At 41.5% G+C, this 27,443-nt stretch overlaps 1 protein-coding gene across 2 annotated transcripts in view; it reads left to right on the top strand.

The window, feature by feature from the left end:
- The window catches only part of sf3b3 (splicing factor 3b, subunit 3), a 34,443-nt gene extending 8,079 nt beyond the window's left edge, over window positions 1-26,364 (top strand). For both annotated transcript variants that reach the window (XM_054777327.1, XM_054777328.1), the window contains exons 9-27: window positions 236-339; window positions 504-669; window positions 962-1,057; window positions 3,062-3,134; window positions 4,846-4,997; window positions 5,367-5,522; window positions 5,638-5,793; window positions 7,692-7,835; window positions 7,934-8,056; window positions 8,147-8,301; window positions 8,453-8,627; window positions 10,804-11,009; window positions 11,319-11,475; window positions 15,395-15,520; window positions 15,879-16,091; window positions 16,321-16,419; window positions 24,308-24,451; window positions 25,345-25,449; window positions 25,525-26,364. In XM_054777327.1, the coding sequence (XP_054633302.1) occupies window positions 236-339; window positions 504-669; window positions 962-1,057; window positions 3,062-3,134; window positions 4,846-4,997; window positions 5,367-5,522; window positions 5,638-5,793; window positions 7,692-7,835; window positions 7,934-8,056; window positions 8,147-8,301; window positions 8,453-8,627; window positions 10,804-11,009; window positions 11,319-11,475; window positions 15,395-15,520; window positions 15,879-16,091; window positions 16,321-16,419; window positions 24,308-24,451; window positions 25,345-25,449; window positions 25,525-25,665 (2,691 nt within the window). In that variant the 3' untranslated portion in view covers window positions 25,666-26,364. The remainder of the gene's footprint in view (window positions 1-235; window positions 340-503; window positions 670-961; window positions 1,058-3,061; window positions 3,135-4,845; window positions 4,998-5,366; window positions 5,523-5,637; window positions 5,794-7,691; window positions 7,836-7,933; window positions 8,057-8,146; window positions 8,302-8,452; window positions 8,628-10,803; window positions 11,010-11,318; window positions 11,476-15,394; window positions 15,521-15,878; window positions 16,092-16,320; window positions 16,420-24,307; window positions 24,452-25,344; window positions 25,450-25,524) is intronic.
- The last annotated feature ends 1,079 nt before the right edge of the window (window positions 26,365-27,443 follow it).

Below are 27,443 nucleotides of genomic sequence, written 5' to 3'. Positions count from 1 at the left end.
ACCATGTTGGAGTGTGGCCCAGAGTTGCGAATGTTATACGCCAACCCGATTGGCCCGATCTTGTGGCGGAAGCCGATATTATCCAATTTTCAAAATGCAGTGGATTGGCTCCCGATCCCGAAGATCGGATCGGGACATCCATAATTACAATATTATTGACATGGAATCCTTCAGGTCTCTAATAAAATTATGGTTTCAATGGGATACAAAAATCTGTTATGTGCTGTATTTGTAGGTCACCGAAATCAGGCTTAAGTATTTTGACACGATCCCTGTGGCAACAGCGATGTGTGTCCTGAAGACTGGCTTCCTGTTTGTGGCTTCGGAATTTGGAAACCAGTAAGTGTCTGCACAGTTGCTGTCTCCATCCCTCGTACGCTCATTGGTAGTTTATTTGCAAATTAAACTGCCTTTATTGCTGAAATTATGTTCGTTGTGTGCATTTATTCCCCCGAACATGTTTACTGGCTACTGTTTCCTGAGGCTGTACAATGCTTTGTCAGTTACCTTTACCAGATTGCGCACTTGGGCGACGACGATGACGAGCCTGAGTTTTCCTCTGCAATGCCGCTGGAAGAAGGGGACACATTCTTCTTCCAGCCCCGCCCCCTCAAGAACCTGGTGCTGGTTGATGAACAGGAGAACTTGTCTCCCATCATGTCTTGTCAGGTGGGTGTGCATTTAACAGCTGGGGTTTTCCAGAGTTGCCTTAGCACAGACAATTCACAGATCTGATTAAAAAAAAAAAAAGAAAAAGTTGTTGGCATTTTTCCAGCAAGATGGAAAAAATACAGTGTTTTTGTTGCAGCCTATTGTGTTAAAGGCATACTTCCCCCACTATATAAAAGAGCGCATAAGAATTAGAAGGGTGGTGTTTTGGTGTCTCTAAAGACCAACCTTTGGAATGATGTCACTCATGGTGAGTTTCTTATTTGTATACACACTTTTGTTTTCATCATAGATTGCTGATTTGGCAAATGAAGATACACCACAGCTTTATGTGGCCTGTGGACGAGGTCCGAAGTCGACATTGAGGGTTCTTAGACATGGACTTGAGGTAAACGCATCAAGACACAAGGATATGCACACACACTTTGACTGAGATGGGAATGAGTACATTTGATCACTGGATAACATATTACGATCATGATCTGATGTGAAACACAGTTGTTACTGCAGCACATTCAACATTTCACTGAAAGTTCACTGCCAGATACACATTTGAAGTAGGGTTGGGCATCGTTTGAATTTGAACAATTCCTAACCATCCTCGATTCCCATGCTTGTAGGAGGCAGCGTCATGAAAGTTTGTATGATTTAAATGAGGGCGCTAACCGGAATTCTTTTTGGATGAAATGTCTGAACTTGTCCAAGAATTGTTTACTGATACAAACTTTATCAACTTTACTATGGATTTCTTACATGGCTATCTTCAACTAATATGTAAATATCAAACCATTCAGCTTGAATATATTTATTTTTAAATGAGTACACTTTCACAAAAGATGTCTACTTTGGAAAAGTAGTACACTTTAGCAGTCGCTTTGGCTCTTTCACATCAGCCAACGTCCTGGAAGACAGATGTCATTATTGTTGGACTTCTTTAATTCTGATTGCTTAGAGGAAGTTCAATGTAGCATCTAAGATGCGCTTATATAGCGCTTTTCCACCTCCAAGGCACTCAAAGCTCTTTGACACTGCTAGCACATTTACCTACGGATGACACAGCATCGGGAGCAACTGGGGGTTCGGCCAACCCTCTGCTCTTATCCTCCTCCAGTCCTTTTTGTATGAGCTACATTACCTTTTGCAACCAACTTATTTTCTTACTTGATTAATCTAAAGCTTGTCGTTTCGATGAATCGAGTAATCGGTTAGGCCCTAGATGAACCAAATCAACATGAAGCAAACGGTTAGCAGTTTGGTCCACAACATGTCAAAAAAGAGACAAAAATGCGATTTTCCCACAGTCAAAGCTGATCTCGATAATAGGTCTGCTTTCATGGATGACTAAGGAAATAAAAAATTATTCACATTTGAGAGGCTGAAATGAGAGTATATTTGCATTTTTAAACCAAAACAATTAATCGAATACCATAGAAAAATAATTGTTGATTAATTGGATAATCCATGAATTATCGATTTTTACACACATATTTACCGAGTCCACAAAAGTACACAATTTTGAAATGTCAAAAAAGTAGTCACTTTGCAATTTCTGTAGATTTACTGTCCCCTCAAAATAACACATTACAAGTATTGATGTCTAAACCGCCTCCAAGTGAAAATGTCCAGATTGGGACCAATTAGCCATTTTTTTTCTTCTCGGTGCCATGTTACATGGTCTGAGGTGTGAGTGGGGCGGAGGTGTGTTAAAGTTGGTGCTTTCACGCTCACGCTGTTCACTGGAAGACCATGACTATGATTTCATTTATAAAAGCAATAAAAGGGAGGGAGCATCCAAGGGAGTGAATACTTCATATAGGCATTGTATGTATACATTGTTCAAGTGTATTTAATCCACAGACATTATTTGTGTGTGGTTCCTTTGATCTTCTGCCATACATTGTTGGCGTGTGGATGGGATTTAATCAGGGTTAACAGCCTGTTGCTTCTCATCCACTTATCAGATGCGCTGAGTGTGGTGTCTAAGTGTGTTTATTTGAAGTAGGATGAGGCTTGGCTGCCTGCTGGGGCTCTGATTAGCTTGTGTTTGTGCTTTATTTGCACAGATGCCAGGGCGAATCAAGGCATTCTTACAATGCCTGATAGATAGATAGAAAGATAGATATCCAACATGCATTGTGGTCCTCAAACAAGTTCTATTCCTACGACTGATCTAATTTGAGTTTTGTTGCAAATCTGACATTGTACTTAAATTATAAACCCAAATTAACACCTAGGTCCCTCACACTGTACATAGAACACATGGACATATAAAAAAACTAAACTAAAAATATTCAATTCAACAATTAAACAAAAGTGTCAAAGTTTTGATAACTCCTTGTATGATGATATTAAGCATTTACTAATGTGTGCCTTTTTAAAATGTTTTCAACAGGTTTCCGAGATGGCCGTGTCTGAGCTGCCTGGTAACCCCAATGCTGTGTGGACAGTACGCCGACATATAGAAGGTAATGTTACAGTATTCTTTCAGACACCTTTCATTTCCTTAAGTCATGAATATAAACATAATAACAGTGCTGGCGGGATGTTCACATACTGGTGGAGGAAGTCAACAAGGTTTGTGGTGTTTTAAGTTTACTTAATAATGCGTCTGTGTAGGCTCTCAGTCGTACAGGAGTTGTCCATTGAGGGAAAGGCTTTTTGAGATGTCATCTGTACTTCTGTGAAGAAGGTGTCGGACGTTTCGCTCCTCATCCGAAGAGCTTCGTCAGCGAACTAATAAGTGCTGGTAGCCTAGGCCTTAAATACAGTAAGAGTGGGCGGAATTGGTGTGCCAACACTTTCCTTCTATTGGTTCCTTTCACTAAACCTGGGCGGAGTAGTGGTATAATCCTCTCCTGCTATTAGCACCTCCGATAAAAGGGAAGTGTCGCTCCCTTGGTGGCACACCAATTCCGCCCACTCTTACTGTATTTAAGGCCTAGGCTAACAGCACTTATTAGTTCGCTGACGAAGCTCTTCGGATGAGGAGCGAAACGTCCGACACCTTCTTCACAGAAGTACAGATGACGTCTCAAGAAGCCTTTCCCTCGATTTACTGAATAATATCAGGAAGGTTTAGGCTTGACTGCTCCAGTTTCTCTCTCTCGTGTCTGCTGGCGATCAACTTACTGGCTTTCCTTCGAAAGATGGAAGTGATTTATGTTTTTCACGGGTTTGGTTTGTTTTCTTGCTCTTTGTTTTTCCAGTTTTAGAAGATTTAATACATCATCTTATTTGTAAAGGCAGCTTCCAAACAAAAGGTTTCTCCCGAGAAGCAGACACAAGAATAATCCAAAAACGATACTTTTTGTGCAGAGCTGTGATTAACATTGCTACGATAGCCAATCTGACTGGACAACAATGATGATGCCAACCCTCGCCTGGAAAACGTCCATGCTGTAATTTTAGCCATTCTGGGCTATCCTGGATGCACTATGGCACAATCGGTGGAAAATGATGGGCCTCATATGTGTCCACACTTGATTCTGCTAGTGAGTATGCACAGCTCAAAGCAGAAGAAGAGAACAGTCCTAAATATTCATTGCCCCATTAGAGTTAATTTTTGCAGTGCATTTCTCCCTCTGGGGTTTTGTTTGTGCTGTCTCATGTGACAGTGGTAAAAGACAAACAATAAATATGCTGCTTGTGGGCATGATCATCGTCCTTGTGCCTTATGAATCAAGCATAATGAAACCATTGTATTCATCTGCCTTCGGCAAACAACATGAAGTACTGTATTTGAATATAGTTCCTGGTTCAATATATTTCATCAGATAAAATTTGAGCTATAGTTGGGACATTTATGACTGGAAAATGAGATTCTTATGGCCTCTTCAACCAAGAGATGCTGCAAGATTTTAAATGATAAGAATACATCCAGTACTTATTTGACCTTATTTCAGTGAATCAGGACATTAGCGTACCGGTAACTTTGTGTGCGTACACACAGTGACACAACATCCTGCAAGCAGAGTCGAATTAGTTGCTGGAAAGCAACAGCTGCTTTCAACACAACAGGGTGGGAAAAGTGAGTCTCAGGTGTTGCCACTTTTGCTCTTGGCATTACTGGAGACACCATCCCGACGGTCTCGTACGACTCTGATGTTACCTCCTGAAGCTGAAAAATGGACAACTTTAATTTCACCTAATCAGTCCTCATTTTCTGACTTGACTTAGATGAATTTGATGCCTACATCATTGTGTCTTTCGTCAACGCTACACTGGTGCTGTCCATCGGGGAGACGGTAGAGGAGGTGACGGATTCTGGTTTCTTGGGGACAACGCCCACTCTTTCCTGTTCACTGCTGGGTGACGATGCCCTCGTTCAGGTGTGTGATATTAGACTTTACAAATTATTATTTTCTTTTTAGCAGGATAAATCTCTCTGGTTCTAACTGAGGCAGTTTTACAGTGCCCATGACACCAAAACAAATGTTGAAGTGACATATTCACAACAATAATAACATTGACTAATATTGTGTTGTGAGGAGTATGATGTGTTTTACTGGCAGTGATAGCCATAACAGATACCACATTAGCCACCCAGCTAGCGCGTCAGTTAGGAATTAGCACTGCATTAGCCGCCGTGAGCACTAGGCTTGCTACTATGGAGTGTTTTAGCCAATTGTTGTTATTGATGCATCACCATGAAGTGCAAGAGTTAGGTAAGACAGTTAATTGTCACATACTCTGTTTAGGTGTACCCAGATGGTATCCGCCATATCAGAGCAGACAAGCGTGTGAACGAATGGAAGACTCCTGGCAAAAAGACCATTGTCCGCTGTGCTGTGAACCAGAGGCAAGTGGTTATTGCACTCACAGGCGGCGAGCTGGTCTACTTCGAGATGGACCCGGTAAGAGCAAATATACATCAGCATCATCAGTTTGTAATGCAGTAACACATACGTTGAATGTATTACTGTATAATTTATTGTATTTATTACTGCGCTTGTCTTTCCATCTCTCCAGTCAGGCCAGCTGAATGAGTATACAGAGCGGAAGGAAATGTCTGCCGATGTAGTCTGCATGAGTTTGGCAAACGTTCCCCCAGGTGAACAGCGCTCTCGATTCCTGGCCGTTGGACTGGTTGACAACACTGTTCGAATCATATCCCTGGATCCTTCGGTATGAATAAAGACATTTCATTTGGCAGACCCCTGGCGAAGCCTTTTATATTGCTTGCTAATTCTTGTCCAACCCTCCTAAATTCTACTTTGTCAAAGGGCATGTTACCTATTTAGTCGAATGAGAGTCTTTGGTGCATCAGACCTATATTTTATAAGTACCGTGTTTACATAAAAACACTGACTGCAGTTCTTTCAAGTTTTATGTTGTTTAGATTGTTCTGAAGTCAGACTCAATAAAATATTAAATGCCAGTTGCTGCTTAAACTGTAATAAGCCCCAGGGGAAAGCAACATCAGTGAGCAAATTGCTTTGTAAAGCTTAGCAACAATCATTTTCATGACCCACTGTGGCTAACAGTTATGCAAAGAGCAAAACCCATGGCGTACCTCGAGTCTTAGCTGCAAACATGAGACTGACTTGGAGAATGGCTTGTTTTTAGTTTATTGAGCCAACTACAAGAGTGCCTCAATAGAGCATGTTGTTTGTTTGCCTTTATTTTTTTTTTTTTTTGCCTCCGCCAAGCACAGCGCAGAGCAGAGGTTATGTTTTGCTATGTTTATCTGTTTGTCTGTGTTCAAAATAACTTGAAAAGTTCAGAATGGATTTGAATGAAATTTTCAGGAATTGTTGGAAATGCGATATGGAAGAACAGATTAAATTTTGGGGGTGATCGGGATCACTGTCGAGATCCAAGAATATCTGAAAGGATTCTTTAACATTGCAAGAGAGGACCATTTTCGACATTTGTGCATGTAACTCCACAAAAAATGGTCAGAGCCCTTGGAAAAAAATTACAGGACAAGTTTACAACAGGTTCTACAAAATATCAAAGACTGATCCAAATTATTTTGGTGGGAATCACAATATGGGGGGAACTATGACGCCTGGCGGAGGTCTGCGGTCTCAGAGTGCTTCTCTAGTTTGTTTATTAAACATAAACATTTTCAATTCCAATCTTAACTATTTTTAGTAAATTAAGTTAAAAATAGATACATTTGCTACACGGCTGTCATGAGCAAATGGCTCCGATAACCAATTTTTTTAAAAAAAGCTCCAGTGAGGCAAGATTACCCGTAATGTGCTGTAGGTGGGTCAGCATGAGCAGATCAAACGCTCCCAGTCTGTGACGTGCTGCAAACTGTCGTGACTTTCCTGAGTTCATTTGTAAACAAACACGGTGTAGATTGTGTGGGACTTATTCACTGTTTTACAGGGAGACGTTTTGCCAAATGCTCTGTAAACATTCCGTGATGAGGGAATAAACATCAAACCTTATGAGCCACCTGAAACTCCAGCCTCGCCAGGGCCTGGGGCATGTTCCCATTGCCGCTGCGTTTGAAAAATGTAGACGGTTTGCCGTAGATGACCCGAGGGCTATAGAGCGGTCTATGATTTCATCATGGAAATGATGGTGCTGGACGACCAGCCCTTTACTATCTTTGAAGATACCCGCTTTTGTTGGCTAGTAAACCCCCTGGAGCCACGGCTTGGGTTGCTGTATATCAAAATAACAATTTATTTATAAATATAGCATCATGAACAATTTACAAACATCAATTTTCACATTTTGAACTAAACCGTGTGTCCGTGTGTGCACGCGTTAAAATTTCCCTACAATACGTAACCTTCTGCACGCTACTCTTCTCCATGCTCTCCCACGCCCCCCTTGCTGACGAGTGTGTATTTACATGCAAAAGAGCCATGCCGAGCTCTTATCGAATGCACTTCTGCCACCTTTTGGCTGTTTTATGGCTTAAAACTGTCTTTTAGTGTGCACTTGGCGTCATCACCTCGTAAAGGTAAAAGACGTGGTATTGAATGAGTTACTAACTTGGAAAACACCTGGGCCAAAAGTCATTCTCAGATGGAGTAATATTACTGGAATCTTATTTTCAGGATTGCTTGCAGCCATTGAGTATGCAGGCACTCCCGGCCCAGCCAGAGAGTCTTTGTATTGTTGAAATGGGAGGTGTTGAGAAACAGGATGAACTTGGAGAGAAAGGAACCATCGGCTTCCTCTACCTTAACATAGGGCTTCAGGTATTATGAGTCCTTCACATCTGTTTTGTTTTGGGGAACAGTCACGGGTTCCAGGTCATGTCAGTGAACAGTCCTGTTTTTTTGTATTCCTATGTCAGAATGGTGTGCTGCTGAGGACTGTGCTTGACCCAGTAACCGGTGATCTATCTGATACCAGAACCCGCTACTTGGGGTCACGACCTGTCAAGCTTTTCAGAGTCAAGATGCAGGGCCAAGACGCTGTATGTTGTTGGAAATGTCCAGAAAACACTGAATACAAACGATTGGTCAAAGGTGCCAAATAGAAATGTTCAATCTCTTCTCATCATCAGGTTCTGGCAATGTCCAGCCGCTCATGGCTCAGCTACTCGTATCAGTCTCGTTTCCATCTGACCCCACTGTCATATGAGACCCTCGAGTATGCCTCTGGCTTTGCCTCTGAGCAATGCCCAGAAGGTATCGTGGCCATCTCCACCAACACACTAAGGTATGGATTTTCGCACGTTCCTTTCAGTACGTTGCTTTTAACCTTTGGTTTGAATTATTTGTCTCTCGTTGAGGGCCTTATAGTCCTCGATTGTAGAAAGTTTTGCATCTGTCTGGCCCTTCTCCTCATGATCTCATCATTTGTCTTACAGAATCTTGGCTTTGGAGAAACTAGGAGCTGTCTTCAACCAGGTGGCCTTTCCCTTGCAGTACACTCCCAGGAAGTTTGTGATCCATCCAGAGACAAACAACCTCATTTTGATTGAGACTGACCATAATGCTTACACCGAAGCGACCAAAGCACAAAGGAAACAACAGATGGCCGAGGTATGAAACAGCATTTTCAGCCAGACATAGAGGAAAGAAAGTAACAATTACAGCTAACGCTTGGGGAAATAATGAAAACTCCCATTTATTTTTACGGGAGCCATGCAGGCAGGGAGGCAAGACTTAGTCCTTTGACTGTCATGTCTTCTCACGCACATCTACCCAGCTGGTGCATGCTAAAAAAAGCTCAGTCCTGGAAATCAAGACTCCATTGAACATGCAGTGTTACGATTAGTTGACATCTGCTGTGTCATTTCAAGACACAGCATGGATGTGTGTTAGTTAATGTGGTATGACAAGTGGTCCTCAAGTTCTGTTCCTCCGGTGTGTCGTAAATTAACGCCTGAGTCACTGTACACAGAACACACGAAGGATATAAATAGACCTGCAACAATTAGCCAATTAATTGGTGGGTAATCCATGACCCAATTAATGGACAATTATTTAGGTAATCGATGAATCCTTTGACTGACAAAAGGGCTCACTCCGTTCATACCGTTGTTCTGTGGAACAAATGCACTAAGGTGCTGAAACCGATGCACAGAGCCAGTCCTCTTCCTGCCTATTGAGAGGTGAGGAAAACAGACATACACACGCATGACACTATATTGAGGCTGGGTTCTTTATAATTTATTATCGTCCGAGGCCTAATACCCACGAGACGGGTTCTTTTTTTTTTATGAACGAGAAAACTTGTTACGTTTTAATCTTGTGACACCCATGTGTGTGACAGTGTGTGACACTTTTTACCAACTGTAATTGTGTAGAGTCTTCAAAAAGTAGCCACTAAAGTTACAATTGAATATTTTCATGAAATGTCTTTATTTGCATATGTTACCAAATACCAACATTTATTGCATAATCGCATGCATGACTGAACACAGGCCCATTTTTTTCGGTGGGTAAAAAAAGAAATTCCTCCAAAAAATTAAAGGGTTAAAATTGAAGGAAAAGTCTTAAACTGTGATGCAAAATGAGAATTTTTGTTGTTCTACGCTGCAATACCCAGATTAACCCTTTCTTTTAAGCTTGTCAACTTGGATGCACAATTGCACTGTCCGGATGTTCTCCTGTGGAGCACCATCTTGGGCCCACCAAGCACGTGCCAGCCGACCATCATTTTCTTCAAGACAAAAACGCGGCATTCCTCTGAGTACAAACGACATGCTCATTCAACATTCAGAGATAATCGTCACCGTTGATGTTGTTGCAGAAAAAGTACGATCCAACAATTAAACCATTTCCGACAAGATTGGTCTTGTCGGAAACAAAAATTCACATTTTGCATCACAGTTTATGACTTTTCCTTAAAATTTAAACCTGTAACTTTTTGGAGGATTTCTTTTATTTCTTTATTTATTTATTTATTTATTTTTTTTTTTCCCCCTCCTGAAAAAGGGCCTGTGTTCAGTCATACATGCAATTATGTAATAAATTTGGGTATGGACCAAAGGATGATGTCCATACAAACATATGCAAATAAAGACATTTCATGAAAATATTCAATTGTAACTTCAGTGGCTACTTTTTGGAGAGTCTACTTTTTTTTTTTTTTTGGATACACCCTGTAGTTCCTCCCAAATGCCTCTAGCATAGCATTTGAAATACTCTCCTGATACAAATGCAACGTCCATGAAGTATTCAAATTTGCATTTTAAAAATAATGCTTTTTTTTGTGTGAGTTAGAGGAACTTTGTTCTGGGACTATTTTGTCAAAAAATGTCAACAGTTCCAGACTACAACTGCCAATTACAACTGCAGCGCATGATTTAATTATCCAACATTTCACACTCTAGATGTACTTCGCTTTTCAACAGCGCCTCGGCTTGGTTGAGCTTGCTGATTTTGTTTCAGCACGGTTGCGGCTGACAGTAGCCTGTTTTCCTTTGCAAAAAAAGAGATCCTTGATCTACCGTCTCTTTGTCATCATTACAACGTCTGGGTTAGACGATACAATATGATCATTATCCTTATTGGTGGTCGCGGCCGTCCAGTGTTGAGAGTAGTGTAACTGCGTGTGAAGCACACATAGCATGCCCTTCCACTCTAACTAGTTCCTGAGCGAGTCTTGTTTTGACAGATTACAGCATTTTTTAAGAATTTATTGGATCCCAGAGGTAACCACATCATGTAAAATGTAGTTCCACATTTTGATCTTTGTTACTCTTGCGTTCAGGAAATGGTGGAGGCTGCAGGTGAGGATGAAAGGGAACTGGCTGCTGAGATGGCAGCTGCCTTCCTCAATGAGAATCTTCCAGAAGCTATTTTTGGTTCACCGAAAGCTGGAGCTGGGCAGTGGGCATCGCTGGTGCGGCTGGTCAACCCCATTCAGGGTTCAACTCTGGACCAAGTGCAGTTAGAGCAGAATGAAGCTGCATTCAGGTAGACATTGCTTTGTGTTCACGATTGATTCCTGACTTCTTTTAAGATATGGATGAACACAAGACCAAATAATACTGAGATTGCTTTTTGTTGATGACGGCAAGCTGAGGCTTCAGCGTTGGAAGAGTTTCGTGGGCATTACGCAAACATTCTGGTGGTATTACTTTACTATGTAGGCAGGGATGTAAACAGAATATAGACCACACCCCAACTCAGAATTGCCAGAGTGAAACAGCCATTATCACACATTCAAAATAAAAGCTTTTATTGTATGTCTCATCTTCACTTTCCATGTGTGCTCTTTCCTAGTGTTGCAGTGTGTCGTTTCCACAACGCAGGGGATGACTGGTACGTTTTGGTGGGAGTGGCCAGAGACATGATCCTCAACCCTAGATCAGTTGGCGGTGGCTTCATCTACACTTATCGCCTCACTGGCGGGGGTGAAAAGCTTGAGTTTGTGCACAAGGTAAGAGTTAATGAATCTGAGTTGTAAAGCTTCTATCACACTGCGCAAGAAAAGCAAGGGTTTAAACTCATAAGTAGAGGATATGTACAGGCGAGCAGGTTTCTCAATCCAGTTGAACAGCATTGGTCCTCCTCTATAAGAACATCAAAGGCCAAAGCATTGACAGTCACACAATCAGTACGTTTACATGAACCAAAAAAAACAAAAAGAATTCCAGTAATCCCTCTTTTATCACAGCTATTTGGTTGCAGCCCCGACTGTGATAAGTGAATTTCCATGAAGTAGCATTCCTTATTTATAAATGGAATACTTTAAAAGTTATGTCATGGAAAACCTGTTTCCAACCCTCTAAATACGTATTATTACGTATTTCATATTAGTTGTATATTAGCTGTATATTAGTTTATCATGTCGTAGATAGGCGATGTCACCCCTTTCTCTCGCAGATCTCAGCTCAGGCATCAACTCCTTCCTTTTCTTCCTGACGAAGTCTGTGAAGTCTTCGTTTATGAAGATGCTTGTTCCCCGGAGTGATTTTGTACATTTTAATATCTCCTCTCTGTCTTTCTACCTGAGCGGTTTCAACACAATAGGTCGGGGTCTTTTTCCACCTGAGTTTCCTGCTCGGTGCGCCCTCCCCACTTCCACGTCCCATTGTAGCTGTAACTTGGCAGACAGAACTTTCTTTACTTTGTCCTCTGTTTCTGACCAGCTCTCTCTGGGTGATTCTTCTATCCCATCGAAGACTAGGTTGTTTTGCCTTGACTGTCCCTCCAATTGCTCCATCTTATCGGTGATAGACAACACGCTGGCACAGACTTAACAGATGTCTGCTTGTATATTGTCGCTATGTTCAATCTGCTTAGTGATTGCTATTTTCATGTCTTCTACATCTCTTTGTGTGTATTGAAGACTTGTCTTAATTTCCTACAACGCTCTTGCTAGTGTGTCGGTACTTGTAATTGTAGAGTCCATAATGATTTTAACAAAGCTTTTGAAATTTTCCTGCTGTTGATGTTCCTGAGTGTCGTGTGAATGTGTCTTTTTGTTGTGATAACAAGTCGGTCACCTGAGCGAGGGAGACATATTCTTCATCCGGCTTCACCTCCGTTTTTCCCTTTGGTGGCATTGTTATTATTTTTCCTCAGTTCAGCCGATGACAGTGGCGTAGTACCTCTGCGGCCTGGCAGTCTTCCCTTGCTGGAATCTCCTATTCTGGTTAGCAGTGTCGCTAGCTTCGCGGCTAGCCAGGAACCAGCCCGACAGCGCGTTGTAGCTAGCTATTTGGCTAGCAGGCCGAGCCACCGGAACGGCAGTCCTTGGTGGCCCCCAGGAACTACGCGAGGGCCCCCTCAGGTCCCCACAGCTGTTGATCAATATATACTGTATATACATAGGCCAAAAACAGCGACAGAAACACACACCCAAAAGCTGGGCCTGCTGAGGTGGATTCGGCTCTGGCAAGTGTCTGGTAGTATGCCCGGTTACCGTAGTCGTTGTCAGCCGTGGCTAGCAGAGGAGGCTAGCTTGACTCTCGATGGTAACAATGTCCGGTTTGTTTGGAGCGCGAGAGGGCGCTTATCGTGACAGGCCTACTTGTAATATAGCGTATATGTTATATATAATATAACATATATCTTATATGTTCTTCATCCTTTCACTGTGCTGTTATTCCATGGGAGTTTCACATTTCAGATGTTATGAGGCAATTATTTCTGTATTTCCCATTTTTAAGAGCATTTTCAGTTCCAACAGTATTTTAACTTGGGGGGGTTTAGTATATATTTTGCTTCTTGTTTGTCACTATAAACTCAAACATGATATACAGATATGATAGTCTCTCTCAATAACTTTCCCGAAATCCCTATTTTAACGATTTCTACATGCGAGAACAGCACATGTTGGCGGCATTTTCCCTCTGATTTCTTGACATCTAGCTACAAATATGCTTGTTTTCCACTGTCCGATTGAACCAGTGATGATTGGAATCGGACGTGATGTCACATGCAACAGTCCAGAGAGACCACTCCATTCTTGACACACTAGTTTTCAGGTCACAGTTTGCGCTAATGTTTTGATAGTAGTTGGACTGGAGGGAGAAAGGCTTAAGATTTAAATTACACCAAACACAGATGTCATTGCCTCTGATGCTATGCAGTGTTCTTTGGTCAAATTCTATGAATGTGGGGGGTGGGGGGGTCATCAGGATGACTCAGCCCACAGTATGTTGATGAATGTATGTGTGATGAGTTGTTCATTCAGAGTGAAATCATTCTATTTCAAAACAGAATGTATAGTACAAATTTCACCAGAGATGCATTGTTAATGCACAAGATTTAAAGTGCCTTTTGGAGTTGTTAGAGGTATACCAATGTTCATTTACTTGCAAGGGTGTACTCACACCAGGCCATTTGTACCATGGTGGACCTAGGTGTGCACTCACACAGAGCAGTCGTGCTTTGGCCTGTTTGCTTCTGTACTGCTGTATTGCTACCTTTTCAAATATATTTGCAGTCATAGTTCGAGTCAAGCTGAGTATTTCTTTTGTGCAAAACAGTGGCTATCAATAATTGCTTGCGAGAGGAGCAATTGCATTATTTGGATGATGCACGCACTCACACACACGTGTAGTTGCAGGCACTGTAGGTTTTAACTTTTGGTCTGTTTGGAGCCTTTATATATTTCTGTTATGAAGTGTGTTACCATTAAAGGAAAACTGCACTTTTTTGGAGGGGGGGGATTTTGTCCATCAGCCACAATCCTTGAGACATCTTCTCTGTGCGTTCTAAAGATATAAAAAAGCCACAACTAAGAATGCGATGTAGCTAGCTATTTGGCTAGCAGGCTGCGCCACCAGAACGCCAGTCCCTTGGTGGCCCACAGGAACTACGCGAGGGCCCCCTTGGGTGCCCACTGCTGTTGATCGATTAAAACGTGATCGATTAAAGCATGTGATGGGAAACACACATTCCGCCTATAGAGCCTTCTGAAAAAAAACTCCCAAAAGCGCCAACAATGCTCCATTTCCATACAATGTTGATGTGCATATTAACCAAGCTACAGTGACGTTGTTGTTGTTATTATTATTATTATTATTATTATTAACATTGTTACGCAGATCGAACTACGTTACTGGCATAGTGACGCCTTGCCACACCACACTGGCTAGCTACTAGCCGGCTAGCGACTAGCTTTACCACACACTCGCCTGCAGCGCATCACAACGCCTCAGGTGAGTACTGACAGGTAAAGCTACATATTGGAGCTGCCGCTGTGTTTTTATTTTTGAGTCTGGAAACGTTAACCCAAGGTGTAGGCGTTCATTTCTATGTTGCTATGTGAAATCAGTGTGCCCAGGAAGCAAGTTCCGGTAACGCTTCAAAGGACCAAAATACTACATAGTATCACGAATGTACCTGTTACTACATGATCACAGCATGCATATAAAACCATAAGACCTTGTTGGGGGTTTTCGGAGGTGTTTGAACAGCGTTCTTTGTAGACGCCATAAGCGTGTCCCATAACGTGCCAGAAATGAGCTGCCTCATTTGATCTGTTTTTATATCTTTAGAATGCACAGAAAAGAGAGACGTGTGTTCATGTCTCACATAAGGATTGTGGATGATTTTAAAAGGTTTTAAAAAAGTGCAGTTTTCTGTTGTCTTTGGACTCACTATTGTGTGATTGGGTTATTATGATCAGAATCATATGTCCTGCTGCAGAATTCAGTGTTATTAGGGGCGCAAGAACAGCGTGATTACACATTGGCTGTAATGGTTCACTGAAATATCGACATTTTCTGAACTGAGCAACAACCTTCTGAGAAGGCCCGTATTGTGGAATTAGTGTCACCAAAAAACATTCCCTGATTGCCATCAGTTTCATCTTCTTGAAGATCCAAATGTTACCTCTGTGACAGACACCAGTAGAGGATGTGCCTTTGGCCATTGCTCCATTCCAAGGACGTGCCCTGGTGGGAGTTGGAAAACTACTGAGAATCTACGACATGGGCAAAAAGAAACTGCTTCGCAAGTGTGAGAACAAGGTATGTCAGTTCTGGCAAGTTGTTGGAACACAAACTGAAGTCACGCTGCAGCTTTAGCCAAAAGGTTTTCATCAGCACTAATTGATTAAAAAATGCCACATGAACATCATTGGCATTGTGACATGACTTGACTCCAGTGAACAGGCAGTGAGTCTGTCTCACTAGTTGCAAGAATAGCTTTTACACACACGATGCAAGTCATACCACATACATGGATGTCAATGTAAACCTGACAATTGATTTGGTGGCATTTTCCTAATGTGCTGAAGCTAAGAGAGCATTACTGTGTTCATTGTGTATGGATTCAACATGCTCTACAGTATGTTGTTTTATTCCTCACTTTCTTCCTCGTCCTCAGCATGTTCCCAATCTGGTAACTGGCATCCACACCATTGGCCAGCGTGTGATAGTCTCGGACGTGCAAGAGAGTTTATTCTGGGTTCGGTACCGCCGCAATGAGAACCAGCTCATCATCTTTGCCGACGATACGTGTCCCCGCTGGGTGACAACTGCTTGTCTGTTGGACTATGACACCATGGCCTCCGCTGACAAGTTTGGGAACATTACCATTGTGAGTACTGTAATGGGACTTGATTGTCAGTCTGTGTGACACAAGACCTTTCCAAAAACATGAAATGCAATGTTTCCAGTTAATGTCATCAGTTATGTCTCTCCCATCCCTTTCCTCCTGCTGGCTGCGAGGACGATGTGGCTGCTATATTATCCCCCAGGCAGCTCCCTATGCCTGCAACATGAGGGTTTTATACAATTATACAGTATGTCATTTGCGGTTTTTGCAGGTGCGACTTCCTCCCAACACAAGCGATGATGTGGATGAAGATCCAACAGGGAACAAAGCCTTATGGGACAGAGGGCTCCTGAATGGAGCTTCACAGAAGGTAAGGATCTTGAACCCAGTGAAGTACTATATTGCAACCCCTCCTATGTATTGCAACAAACATTTATAATAGAGAGCACTAGAAAGACTCAAAATTAGTCCACAAAGTCGGGCTTAAAGGGATGGTTTGGATTTTTTGACATGAAGTTGTATATGATATGATATCTTGCCTTGTCTTACTAAAGAAAAATGCCTAGAAGGGTCGTGCCCTTCTTCCTTACACACAGCAGCACAGTTGTGTCCAAGTGGTCTTTTTAGCATTTCCATTGCTGAAAGTTTGGAAGAATTACAAAAGGCAATTTTTTTGGCACCTTTCCCATTATCATGTTATACTACTAATGGAGTGGATATGCTGCACTCCAGTAATTTATCAACAAAGAATTCCCACTTCTCGCAACAACTAAAAGAGATGAGAATAAAAACATAAAAGTTACTCTTGGGAAATCATAGTGAATTACCCTGGACAAACAAATGATGTTAGCATGCGGTACTGCCTCGTATTGGGTTTACTTGGTGGCTTGGTGTGGTTAGATCAGGCTTTGACAATTTGGGATTTAGTTGTCATTCTTTTCAAAACTGTTTTTTTCAAGTTAAAACTGGCTTTAAATATAGCCAAACTGCATATTGTTTGGAAATAGTGAAGTTTACAATATCTAAAAATGTGTAACACTAGCCTGTTGTTTTACTTAACATCACAGAAATGAGTCCACGACTCAAGTTTCAGATTTGATTATATCTTTTCAAGGAAAGAACCTTGGCTATAGTCAGCGTGCAGTTTCTCTGGCAGTATATATTTACTGCCCTATAAATACAGGTATATCCCCTCATGAGATAGATAGATACTTTATTTATCTTCAAAAGAAATTCACATTTCCAGTAGCTCTGCAAGTGTCCTAATAAACAAAATCACTTAAAAAATAAAACAAAGCAAAATAGGAGAGTTAATAATAAGAAAATACAGTCGAATAAGAGTAAATAAATACGTAACAGATCACTTCAATTTCAATAATACGTAATAAATAATAATAGGTTGAAAAGTCGCACGGTGTGGGGGAGAAATGATCTGCTCATTTTGTCAGTGGAACAGTGCAGTGATAGTAATCTGCCACTGAAACTGCTCTTCTGTCGGGAGATGATTTAAAAAGCTGAGTACACCTCACAGTGAACATGTCAACTTTTGTCCCCAGTATACGCTATGCTATGCTACGGTATGGTTTATTTGTTACGAGTTACTTGAAGCAACATCATCACATGGTTACATTTGCACAATTCAACATGTCTAAAAAGGAGTAGGAAGAAGCGGCACTTATTTATCTTACCCTTTCTCCATGCCTGTCACTGATATTTCATTCACACCGTGTCTTCCTGTGAAGTGAGACCTTGAGTGTCAGCCGATATTGATCTGATATCAGCATGAATCGCACACACTTTTATGACTTTTTTTGTAGTGTGAAGTTTTAGAAAATGCTTGATCAAGTGATATTACTCAACCATACTAGGGCTGCAACTAATGATTGTCTTAGTCGAGACCAAAAGACCTAGACGGACCAAATCAATTTGAACCAAAAACAAACAGTTAGTGGTTTGAGCCGCAACATGTCAGAAAAGAGGCACGGTCAAAGCTGATGTGTGTGAATGTCTGGTTTTGCCTAAAACACAAAGATAATAGGTCTGCTTTCATGGATGACGAAGGAAATCATTTAATATTTACATTTGAAAGGCTGAAATCAGAGGATATTTACATTTTTAAATCAAACCATTAAAGGGTTTATAGTTGATTCATTGTGTAATTGATGAGTCATTGATTCATTGTTGCAGCTCTAAACACTAGTCAGCAACAGTAGGCGTGAGGGAAAAACTGACCGATTTGTTTATTTATACTTGGGATATAGTTGGGGTATAGTTTTATCCACATTGAGGGGGAGGCTAGGCATAATATAGCAAGGTTTGGGGTGCTCAATGAAGCGTTTAAGGCTGACATTACTCACCACCGGCAGGGGCTGCCTCTTTTCTCTTGGAGGTAATGACTTTTTTTGCCGTCTCACAAATGTTTCAAACAGCATTGGAGGGAGTCGTGGTCTTGCGAAAATCCTCAAGTTTTTTTGAGATGCTGCTCAAATGCACGACGAGGTTGGTCGTACGAAACTTACCCGCATCTGTGCCACCACGGGAAACTTGTGCATGACAAGTTTTCACTCACCTACTGTACAACGTCTTTTTCGGACCGTGACGAAAAATACTGCAATACACCCAAAATATCACCTACTCCTTGCTACTTTGGAAGCACATCCTGTTTTTGTGATCATGTCGGCTCTATCTGGCCGCTGCTGGATAGACGTGCTGGTGCGGAGTCTGGACTCGTCCATATCATACGCACTGTATGTATCAGAGTGCCAAAATCAGACATTTTAGATGCAGGCCAATGTAATCTGATAGTCGTTTTTTTTTTTTTTTTTTGCTGATATCTTCCCTATAGCCAATAATCAATATCAGATTGTGACACTTGTAGTGAAGTGTTAGGAAGAAATAAAGATTTTAAAATAAGATAAAAATTGAATACTAATAAAGGGAATGAATTTTTATTATTTTCAAATGTTAAAACAAAATCCAATTCAATGAACTGTTTGTTAAACATGAAATCAGAAGCATTCCTTTAATGTTAAATTAATATATCTAGAAAGCTGTGGGTCAGCAAGCACCAGAAGAATGAAAAGCTTGACAGTCTTAAATTAAGGATGGCAGCGTTTTGGCAGTTTTGAAATTGCTAAATAGTCCCGCAGTTTCATCGTCATGGAAAAGCTGAAAAACATTTACCGTAAAGCAATGTGTATAAACCGCACCCCGATTTTTTGCTTCTTACCAGTGGAAAAAAAGTGCGGTTGACAGGTCTGTGACCAGACGCAGAAATTGACGAGAAGTCCATTTTAGAATAGCCGTCTGTGGGTCAGACAGTTGCTTTGACTTTAGCTCCCTCTGCTGTACAGTTGCTGAAAATGCTTGTGTATGCAACTAACTTATCTGACGGCTGTCTGTATTTTTACACAGTGAAACGATCTCTATATACACTGAAGCTAACCCAAGCTTCCATTAAAACATTGCATTTGTAAAATACAATACAACGTTGGAGTTTATTCAAATTCACACTGAAGCAATGCAATAAAATAATAGAGAAAAAGAGAAGCAGTGAAAGATAAGATATCAAAACATCTCTGAAAATTGCAAATTTCTTTATTTTGATTTATTATTATTATTATTATTATTATTATTATTATTATTATTATTATTATTAATCTGTGCTTAGCCATAATATTAAAGATCTAGATGCTGAAGTTCAGATTTCTCCTTTATTCTTCTTTTTGAAATTGCTTAGTACCTATACGCATGTTGATTTGAGATGAAAGAGTTGGCAAGCATTTATGAACAAAAACTTTTTTTCCCCTGCCGTGAGCCTGAAAATGGGGTGCAGTTTATACACGGTGCTTTACGGTATAAAGTGTATTGCTATAAAACAGCCACAGTGTGTGACGCTAAATCAGCAGAGCTCAAGAGTATTTCAGCATTCTTCTTATCAGTGTTCCACCAGCTCCTTTCAGTCAATGAAAATAAATGTTGGTCCATTTCATTGTTGAGAAATATAACAACTCTGCTGCTACCATGTGGCATACCAAGTTATAATATTTGACATCTCAATATTCAATCCATCTATCCATCCCTGATGCCGCTTATTCTCACTAGGGTCGCGGGAATATTCATTCCTGCAGATGTAATTAATAGTTTCTTCTCGCTAAATAGTTTTCCTAATAATGTTCTTACTAAACACATCTGTGTGTTCTGTTATGTGGCCGCACCAAAACCACTAACCTTCTGAAAAGAGCCTGTGGTTTTGTTGTTTTCTTTCTGTCCGTGTGCTTTCAGGGATGGTAACAAAAATGGTCATTGTTGATGAAAGTCTCAACAGAACACTGCACGCCGTGTAGGGTGATATGCAGGGGCTTGTCAGATTAGTGCAAATGAGATCGGTCATTTATTCTCAAGTTGGCAACAGAGCCTCGGACTGACTTGACGCTGCATGCACGGCAGCGAGGTGCATTTGCGCATATGGCCCCCTTGCATAAAATGCGCTGTTCCCCTCCCCACGGATTGTGGGGCCCCACACACAGCACTTGTTCTGCGTGTTGGGAGCAACCACACTTGACTGTGCCGACTTGCCCAATCTGTGTTCCCAGGCCGGCCCAGGAGATTTAGTTACAGTAGTGACCAAGGCAAGCCGCAGCAATAAATATGTGAGTAAATAAACGTCCATCAGTATGCCCATTATTGATTGGCCCGCAGGGAAAACTCCTACAACTCCCGATGGGCCGTCCAGCCCTGTGTCTGAGTGCACGCCTGCCAGTATGTTTGTCAACGTGTTGCAGAAACATTTATTATACACCATGACTTTCTACAGCCTGTGTAATGTATTTAATGTAAGTCTGACGTCATTGTTCTTGCTAGTTGGACAATAAAATACACAGAAATGTCATACGGGATGCGCTTCCAGTACTCGTGTCATCTTGAAAAGGAGCGTGTGTGTGAGCTGTAAAGTGCTTGTCACTGCCGTCGTTTTCAGTTCTCCTGGTCGGATCCGTAACCAGTTAACAGTGATTTTAATTTTATTTTCACTTATCATCTGCTATTAACACTGCACTTCAGGTAGGGAACTAAAAAAAAAAAAAAATCATCACCCTGTTCTTTACTGTTGCACTTGCACCTTCCTAAAAAAACACTGTTATCCAGGGGTGTCAAAAGTGCGGCCAAGGGGCCATTTTTGACCCGCTGTTTGTTCTTTCTTGGCCCGAGGCTTATTCTAAAAAAATAAGTTAATGATATATATTAGCTATTACACTAATTTACCTTGTTGTCTATAACACAAGCTTATATTGCTTATAGTACAGTATACTGACCTGCACTGGATTGGGTTTAACATCTTTAATGTATACATCAAAGTGGCCCCTCACATCCTTCAATTTTTTTGTGTGCTATATCAAAATTTGTATTGTTTATCTAAGAATTGTATTCTTTGGAGAATTACCTGCCAGTAGATTGCATTTTTATGTTTAATTTGAAATAAAACTTAATAATAACAAATGAATAACAAAGTTTTACGCACTAGAGACGTACCAAAATCGTAGCCCAAAGACCACGGTACGAACCGTACTGTGGGTTACCGTTTGTCTTTTATGGATTTATTTGTCAGACTTTTATGTTCCTAAACAGTTCCTTTTACAGGCAGGGCGACAGCACCATCCGCTGCGCCGTCCGACTTCTTTAGGACCACATTCCAGGTGTGAGAGAGTGCAAAGGCCCCCTGGTCCCGGTGTATCGTCTTGTGGGCACGTTTCCGGATCTCAAGAAGGAAACAGCGAAGGCGTGCACATGAGCAACCAAACGCAAAGCAGAGCAGGACAAATCACAAATCCGCCATTTTGGACCATTGCAAAAGAGAAAACCACATTATAGATTGGAATGGAGCAAACATAGTTGGGATAGAGGACAACAAACATCACTGATGGATCAAAGAAGCAGTTGAGATTTGGAAATGTGCCCGTAGGACCATAAGGCGGGACGAGGGGGCCTTTGCACTCTCACACCTGGGATGTGGTCCTAAAGAAGTCGGACGGCGGATGGCGCTGTCACCCTGCCTCCCAACATCTGTATAAATCAGCCGTCACAGAAACATCATGTGACCACTCTGAGGAAGACTGCAAGTGGGCAGTCGAAACTGTCAGGCACAAAAAAATCTAGCCAACTCTGGTCTGTAAAAAGAACTGCTTAGAATGTATGAACGTTAGACCAAATGAACCTCATTGGACTGTGACTTTTATCTGCTGTTGGAATTGGAATCTACTGTCAGGTTGGAAGGCGAGTGTCGTTAACGTTTATGCTTGCGACTTGTCCAGCATTCACGTTCACGTAGCCTGCAGTTATAGCTGTATCCTGGAATGCTGTGTATCAAGCCCAATTGCAGATGGGGGTGCTAGGTCGTGGGAATGTTAAGGGGTTAATATAGTAGTATGCAGTGAGGTTTGCTGCTAATTGATGTAATAAATCTGCAGTGTCTCGTATCTTCTCTTCGGGGTACATTTTATTCCCCATATCTTTGTCCCTCTTGAAGTCTTGCTGCCAAGTCGTCGATCCTCAGCTGATGATAGTTTGTTTCTGTGCCTGCAGGCCTACTGAGCTCTGAAAAACATGTTTATATGTAACTTTTTTTGTGGTCTCCTGGCATTTGTGTCACGTGTTTCCCCCAACGCAGTTTGTCCTGACTAAGACATTTCTCCCAGTGATGCATTCCCTGCTCATATTATTAACTCTAATGTGCAAAATTAGTTTGAGACATTTATTAGATTACATCTGACCACCTGGGCCAATTTCCTGACTTTGACCTAGACTACTCTTATATACTTCACATGGACGAACATGCGGCTGTTTGGAGTAAACACGCATGCCGATCGATTGGTGCTGATCTGTCATTTTGGGGCATCGGCACACAACACTCATCGTTTGGTGAACGGCCATGTCATCAGTGTGGCAGGAAACAAGCAAAGGATTGGCCTTTGTAATTTATGTAAGAGAGAAATAAGCCGTGGTGGGACTGCAAACAAAACATTGAATACAACAAACCTTGTTCGCCATTGTCAAACGCCAAGGAACCACCACACCATTGAATGTGCAGCATTTGAAGCTGGCAATCAAGCTGGGGCCTAAAGATCAAGAACCAGGCAGCAGCTGTTTCACTGTAGTCCGTCTAGTCTTGCTTCACCGTAAAGAGTGGATGGTTAGGGCTGTATTCTTGCTCACTTGAACATCACATGTACAGCTAGCCCGGCTCTCTCTTCCGGTACGGTGTCACACTCAATGTTTCCCCTGCAACGTCTGCTAACTCAAAACATTTACATTATCCTATTGCAACAGGGGCCTGCTGTTAAGCACTTGGGAGCAGTGAAAAGAGTTTGTCTTGTCGATGAGCAATTTTGATCACTGGGTCTTTGCAAAAAATAAATAAATCAAAATTGTTGACGCGATGTCCGTGAATGCATCTCGCATTTCTGCCACTCGCTTGCTATGCCACCACGAGGTGCATGCCATGTTTATGGGCGACTTGGTCAAGCATGAGCAGGAGGGAAAGGACACAGTGTTGACCCAACCTGCCATCTGTCCAACACATGCTTGATAGTTGTACAGTAATGCAGCTTCACTCTATCAGAGTTTTTCACAATACATTAATAAATCATTGCTGTTTTGTTGTCGTAATTGGTAAAAAAAGAAAAAAAAAGTATATTTAAGCAAATTGTATGTAGTTTTGCCTAAATGAAACATTTTCAAGCATAATAATTGGTAATTGAACTAAGATGCAAATATAAGGCATTCAAAGACGTGATGATTCATAGTATTCTACATTGGTCACTAGGTGTCAGTAATGTTACATTGATGAGACAATAGCAGCAAAAAGTACAGAAACTGAAACTTGTGAGTCTATAATTATGTCGTATTTTCTCATATGCCTATTATAGTGGGTAATACTTGTGTAAAGGTGTTTCATGTCTAGATGGCTCAGAGCTCACAACATGCAGATATTTCCTGGCCACAAAATGACACGGCGGGTCGGATGTGAGTCTGACATGAGGTTCACACAGTGGAGAAAAAAGATGTTTCCATGTTAGTCAAAGGTGGAGATACGTGACACATTATTTATCTACTCTCCACATTTTCCACCACACTGACTGACCCCATTTTTGGTTTTGTTGCACCAACCACAATGCAAAAAACAAAAAAAGCTACTCACTGTCACCACCGTTTGCTGCCTCAATGGTGAGTCAACATACACAATAAACTTATGTGCTTTCCAGGCTGACGTGATTGTCAACTACCACATTGGGGAGACCATCCTGTCTCTCCAGAAAACCACGCTGATTCCTGGAGGCTCCGAGTCCCTGGTCTACACCACCTTGTCTGGAGGGATCGGCATTCTGGTCCCATTTACTTCGCATGAGGTCATTTAAAAAGAAAAAAAAAAAAAGTATTGTTAAAAGGTTTGGTCTTCTAAATCGAAGACAGTTTATTTTTGACTTTTTTTTCGACAGAATTTTGTGTTTTTTTTTTTTTTTAATTTAAAGCAATTTGTTTCATGATGCCGCAGCTCTGGAAAATAAAATTAAAATTGTGCTAAACCTGTCAGTTACCCATCATAACACTGAAAAGGGTTGTGGGAGGGATCGACTGTGTGATTGTTGAACCTGATGGGCTGTTCCCTCGTTTATCACAGGGGTTAGGTTCCCAAAATAGCCCGCAATAAGTGAAATCTGCAAAATAGCCAACTTTATTTGTTTACAATGATTATATGTTTTAAGGCTGTAAAGCCCCTCACCGTACACTTTATACACTTTTCTCAGACAGCCATGAAACTTTTCTCAGTTCAAATTTCATTTGAGTTTTAATGATCAACCCACTAGGTCGGACACAAATGAAGTGACTCACTCTGACCAGCTATTGTCTACTGTGGGTTCCTAATATGCTGGTGGAGGCACGTTAACACATACTGCACACATCTTCAACTCTCACATGAGCATACAACACCCTCTACTGGTAGCAGTAGCAAATGCAATAACAGACACGCAACAGAGCACGGATGCAGCAAACGATGCGAGCTCATACGCTGTTAAAATAAAATATGCATAATTGCAATTTAAAAATTTGTGAAACTGCGAATCCACGAAAGGTGAACCGCGATGTAGCGAGGGAACGCTACATTTATTAAATTTGGGCCCAAAAAAGGTCCACATCTTGGATACAGCCATATTTTGTACAGTATGTGTGTGTTTTTTAGACTTTAATTTCCTCTCGCTCCTGTTCCAGCCTATTCAATGAAGCCTGTTTCTTTGTGCAGGACCACGACTTCTTCCAACATTTAGAGATGCACATGCGCTCCGAGTTCCCTCCAATGGGCGGCCGAGACCATCTTAGCTTTAGGTCCTACTACTTCCCCGTCAAGGTCAGTTTGTGATGCTTTTAATGCCGTCTTCTTGCTCTTGCACTGATGAGTCTCTCGTCTTTTTTGGTGGCGCAGAACGTGATTGACGGGGACCTGTGTGAGCAGTTTAACAGCATGGAGCCTCATAAGCAGAAGAGCGTTGCAGAAGAGCTGGACAGGACGCCACCTGAGGTCTCAAAGAAACTGGAGGACATTCGTACTCGCTATGCATTCTAACCGCACACCCCAAGCTTCACCTTTACTACGATGAACCATTTTGACACACTGCCTCCTGTCATCAAGGACCAAGTGGTAGGGACGTGTGTGAACGTGCACCCGCAGTGTTTGTGATACACCTCAACAGTCAGTAAAACGTGCTGCTGCTGTTACTCTGTACAAAGTCGCCAAACACTGCAAGAGTGCAGGAAGATTTATGTCGCTTCAGCACGTCTACATGTAATTAAGGCTACAAACGCCTGTATTTCATGGCCCAGCTGTGTGAACTGTCCACTCACACAACCGTCACAAGTGTCCCTCCGACACACAACACACACAAAAGTGCAGCTAGTAGACAAGTCATGCCTACAAGAGGCTCACTGGCATTTGTTGTTTTGTTTTGCTCTACATCTCAGTCTTTTAACCAATTTACTTTATGCTTAGGTGAATTTTTACCACGATATAAAGCAAGTGGAAAATGACTGCCCTACTTGTCTGTCACCTTTTTTCCGCTGCCACATAATGTGACCCAAAACAGCGGTTAAACAGACTAAATAACGTGGGCGGATCAACATCCAAAGTTCAAAGCGAGTCTTGTTTTTGTCTTGTGAATTCCCCACGTCAGCCACAAGTTGCATTTTCTTGTAGAAACGCACCATTTAGTGTGGGATAGAACAGTCTGTGTTGTAAATAAAGTTTTCTACATGACACAATCTTGTCTGTGTGCTGACTGTCTACGATGAACAAGCGTGTTCCTTGGATCGGTGTTGATCACTCGTAGTAATTATTTGCTATTCTATGAGAGTCAAATCTCATTTTCAGAGTTAAAAAAGTGTTAGAAAAGGAATGCGATTACAAGTATAAATTAAGTAAATATAAATCTCCCACAATCATCCAAAACACACCAGCAAGTCCACCTCTGAATGAGTGAAGAAAAACAAAATGAAGTTTAGGGGGCCATCACTTTTTTTGGTCATGTAGCTTAGGAATTTTTCTCCCTTATTAAAAAGTTCAATTTTAAAAGTGCATTTTGTGTTCAGTTGTGTTGTCATTGACTAATTAAATTTGTTTGATGATCTGAAACATTTAAGTGTGACAAGCATGCAGAAAAATAAATTAGGAAGGGTGCAAACACGTTTTCACACCACCGTATATACAGTACATGTTGCAATTCTGATTGTGCTTTTTGTGTGTGTGCGTCAAAAGGTCGTACACTTTTTGCAGGGAATTCAAAGTGAAGATAGCGGACACCTACAAAGATCTATTTCTTGATTTTAATCTCTGCATGTCTGATGTGGTTTATTCACACAAAAAACTAACGTCAACAAATCAGAGGAGCAAAAATCTAATATATCTCTTGGCTTGTCTTTGTAAGGGAACGCCATCGTCACACGCGGATTGTTTTCTCATTGCCTGCCAGCGCTGACTCGCATCTGAACGGCCTGACGTGCAAACATCGAGTGTGTGCAACTTTTACAAAGAGGATTATTAGTCGCACACTACGAGACGAAATTACAAGCCCTTACAATTCAACGTCAGCGCCCCTAAACAAATGATGGGATTTGTCTCTGCGGGGGGGGGGGGGAATCAAATAACTCGGCCAAAGCACAGTTCTCATGTGTATTTTTGCTCCTTGTAAAAATGTAAATCCAATCCCAATGCCGTGTGCTCCGTTTGACATGTGGTCCCGATTTAAAGCGCGGGGGGGGGTCCTTAGCACGTAAAAAAAAGCCTTAGTGCCTGAAGTATGAAAATATCCATTTGAATGAAAATCGCTGCTTCTCATGCTGTCTGATTAA

Source organism: Dunckerocampus dactyliophorus, chromosome 5 (assembly GCF_027744805.1).
Source record: "Dunckerocampus dactyliophorus isolate RoL2022-P2 chromosome 5, RoL_Ddac_1.1, whole genome shotgun sequence".
Classification (NCBI taxonomy): Eukaryota; Metazoa; Chordata; class Actinopteri; order Syngnathiformes; family Syngnathidae; genus Dunckerocampus; species Dunckerocampus dactyliophorus.
This window is presented reverse-complemented; position numbering and strand designations above follow the sequence as displayed.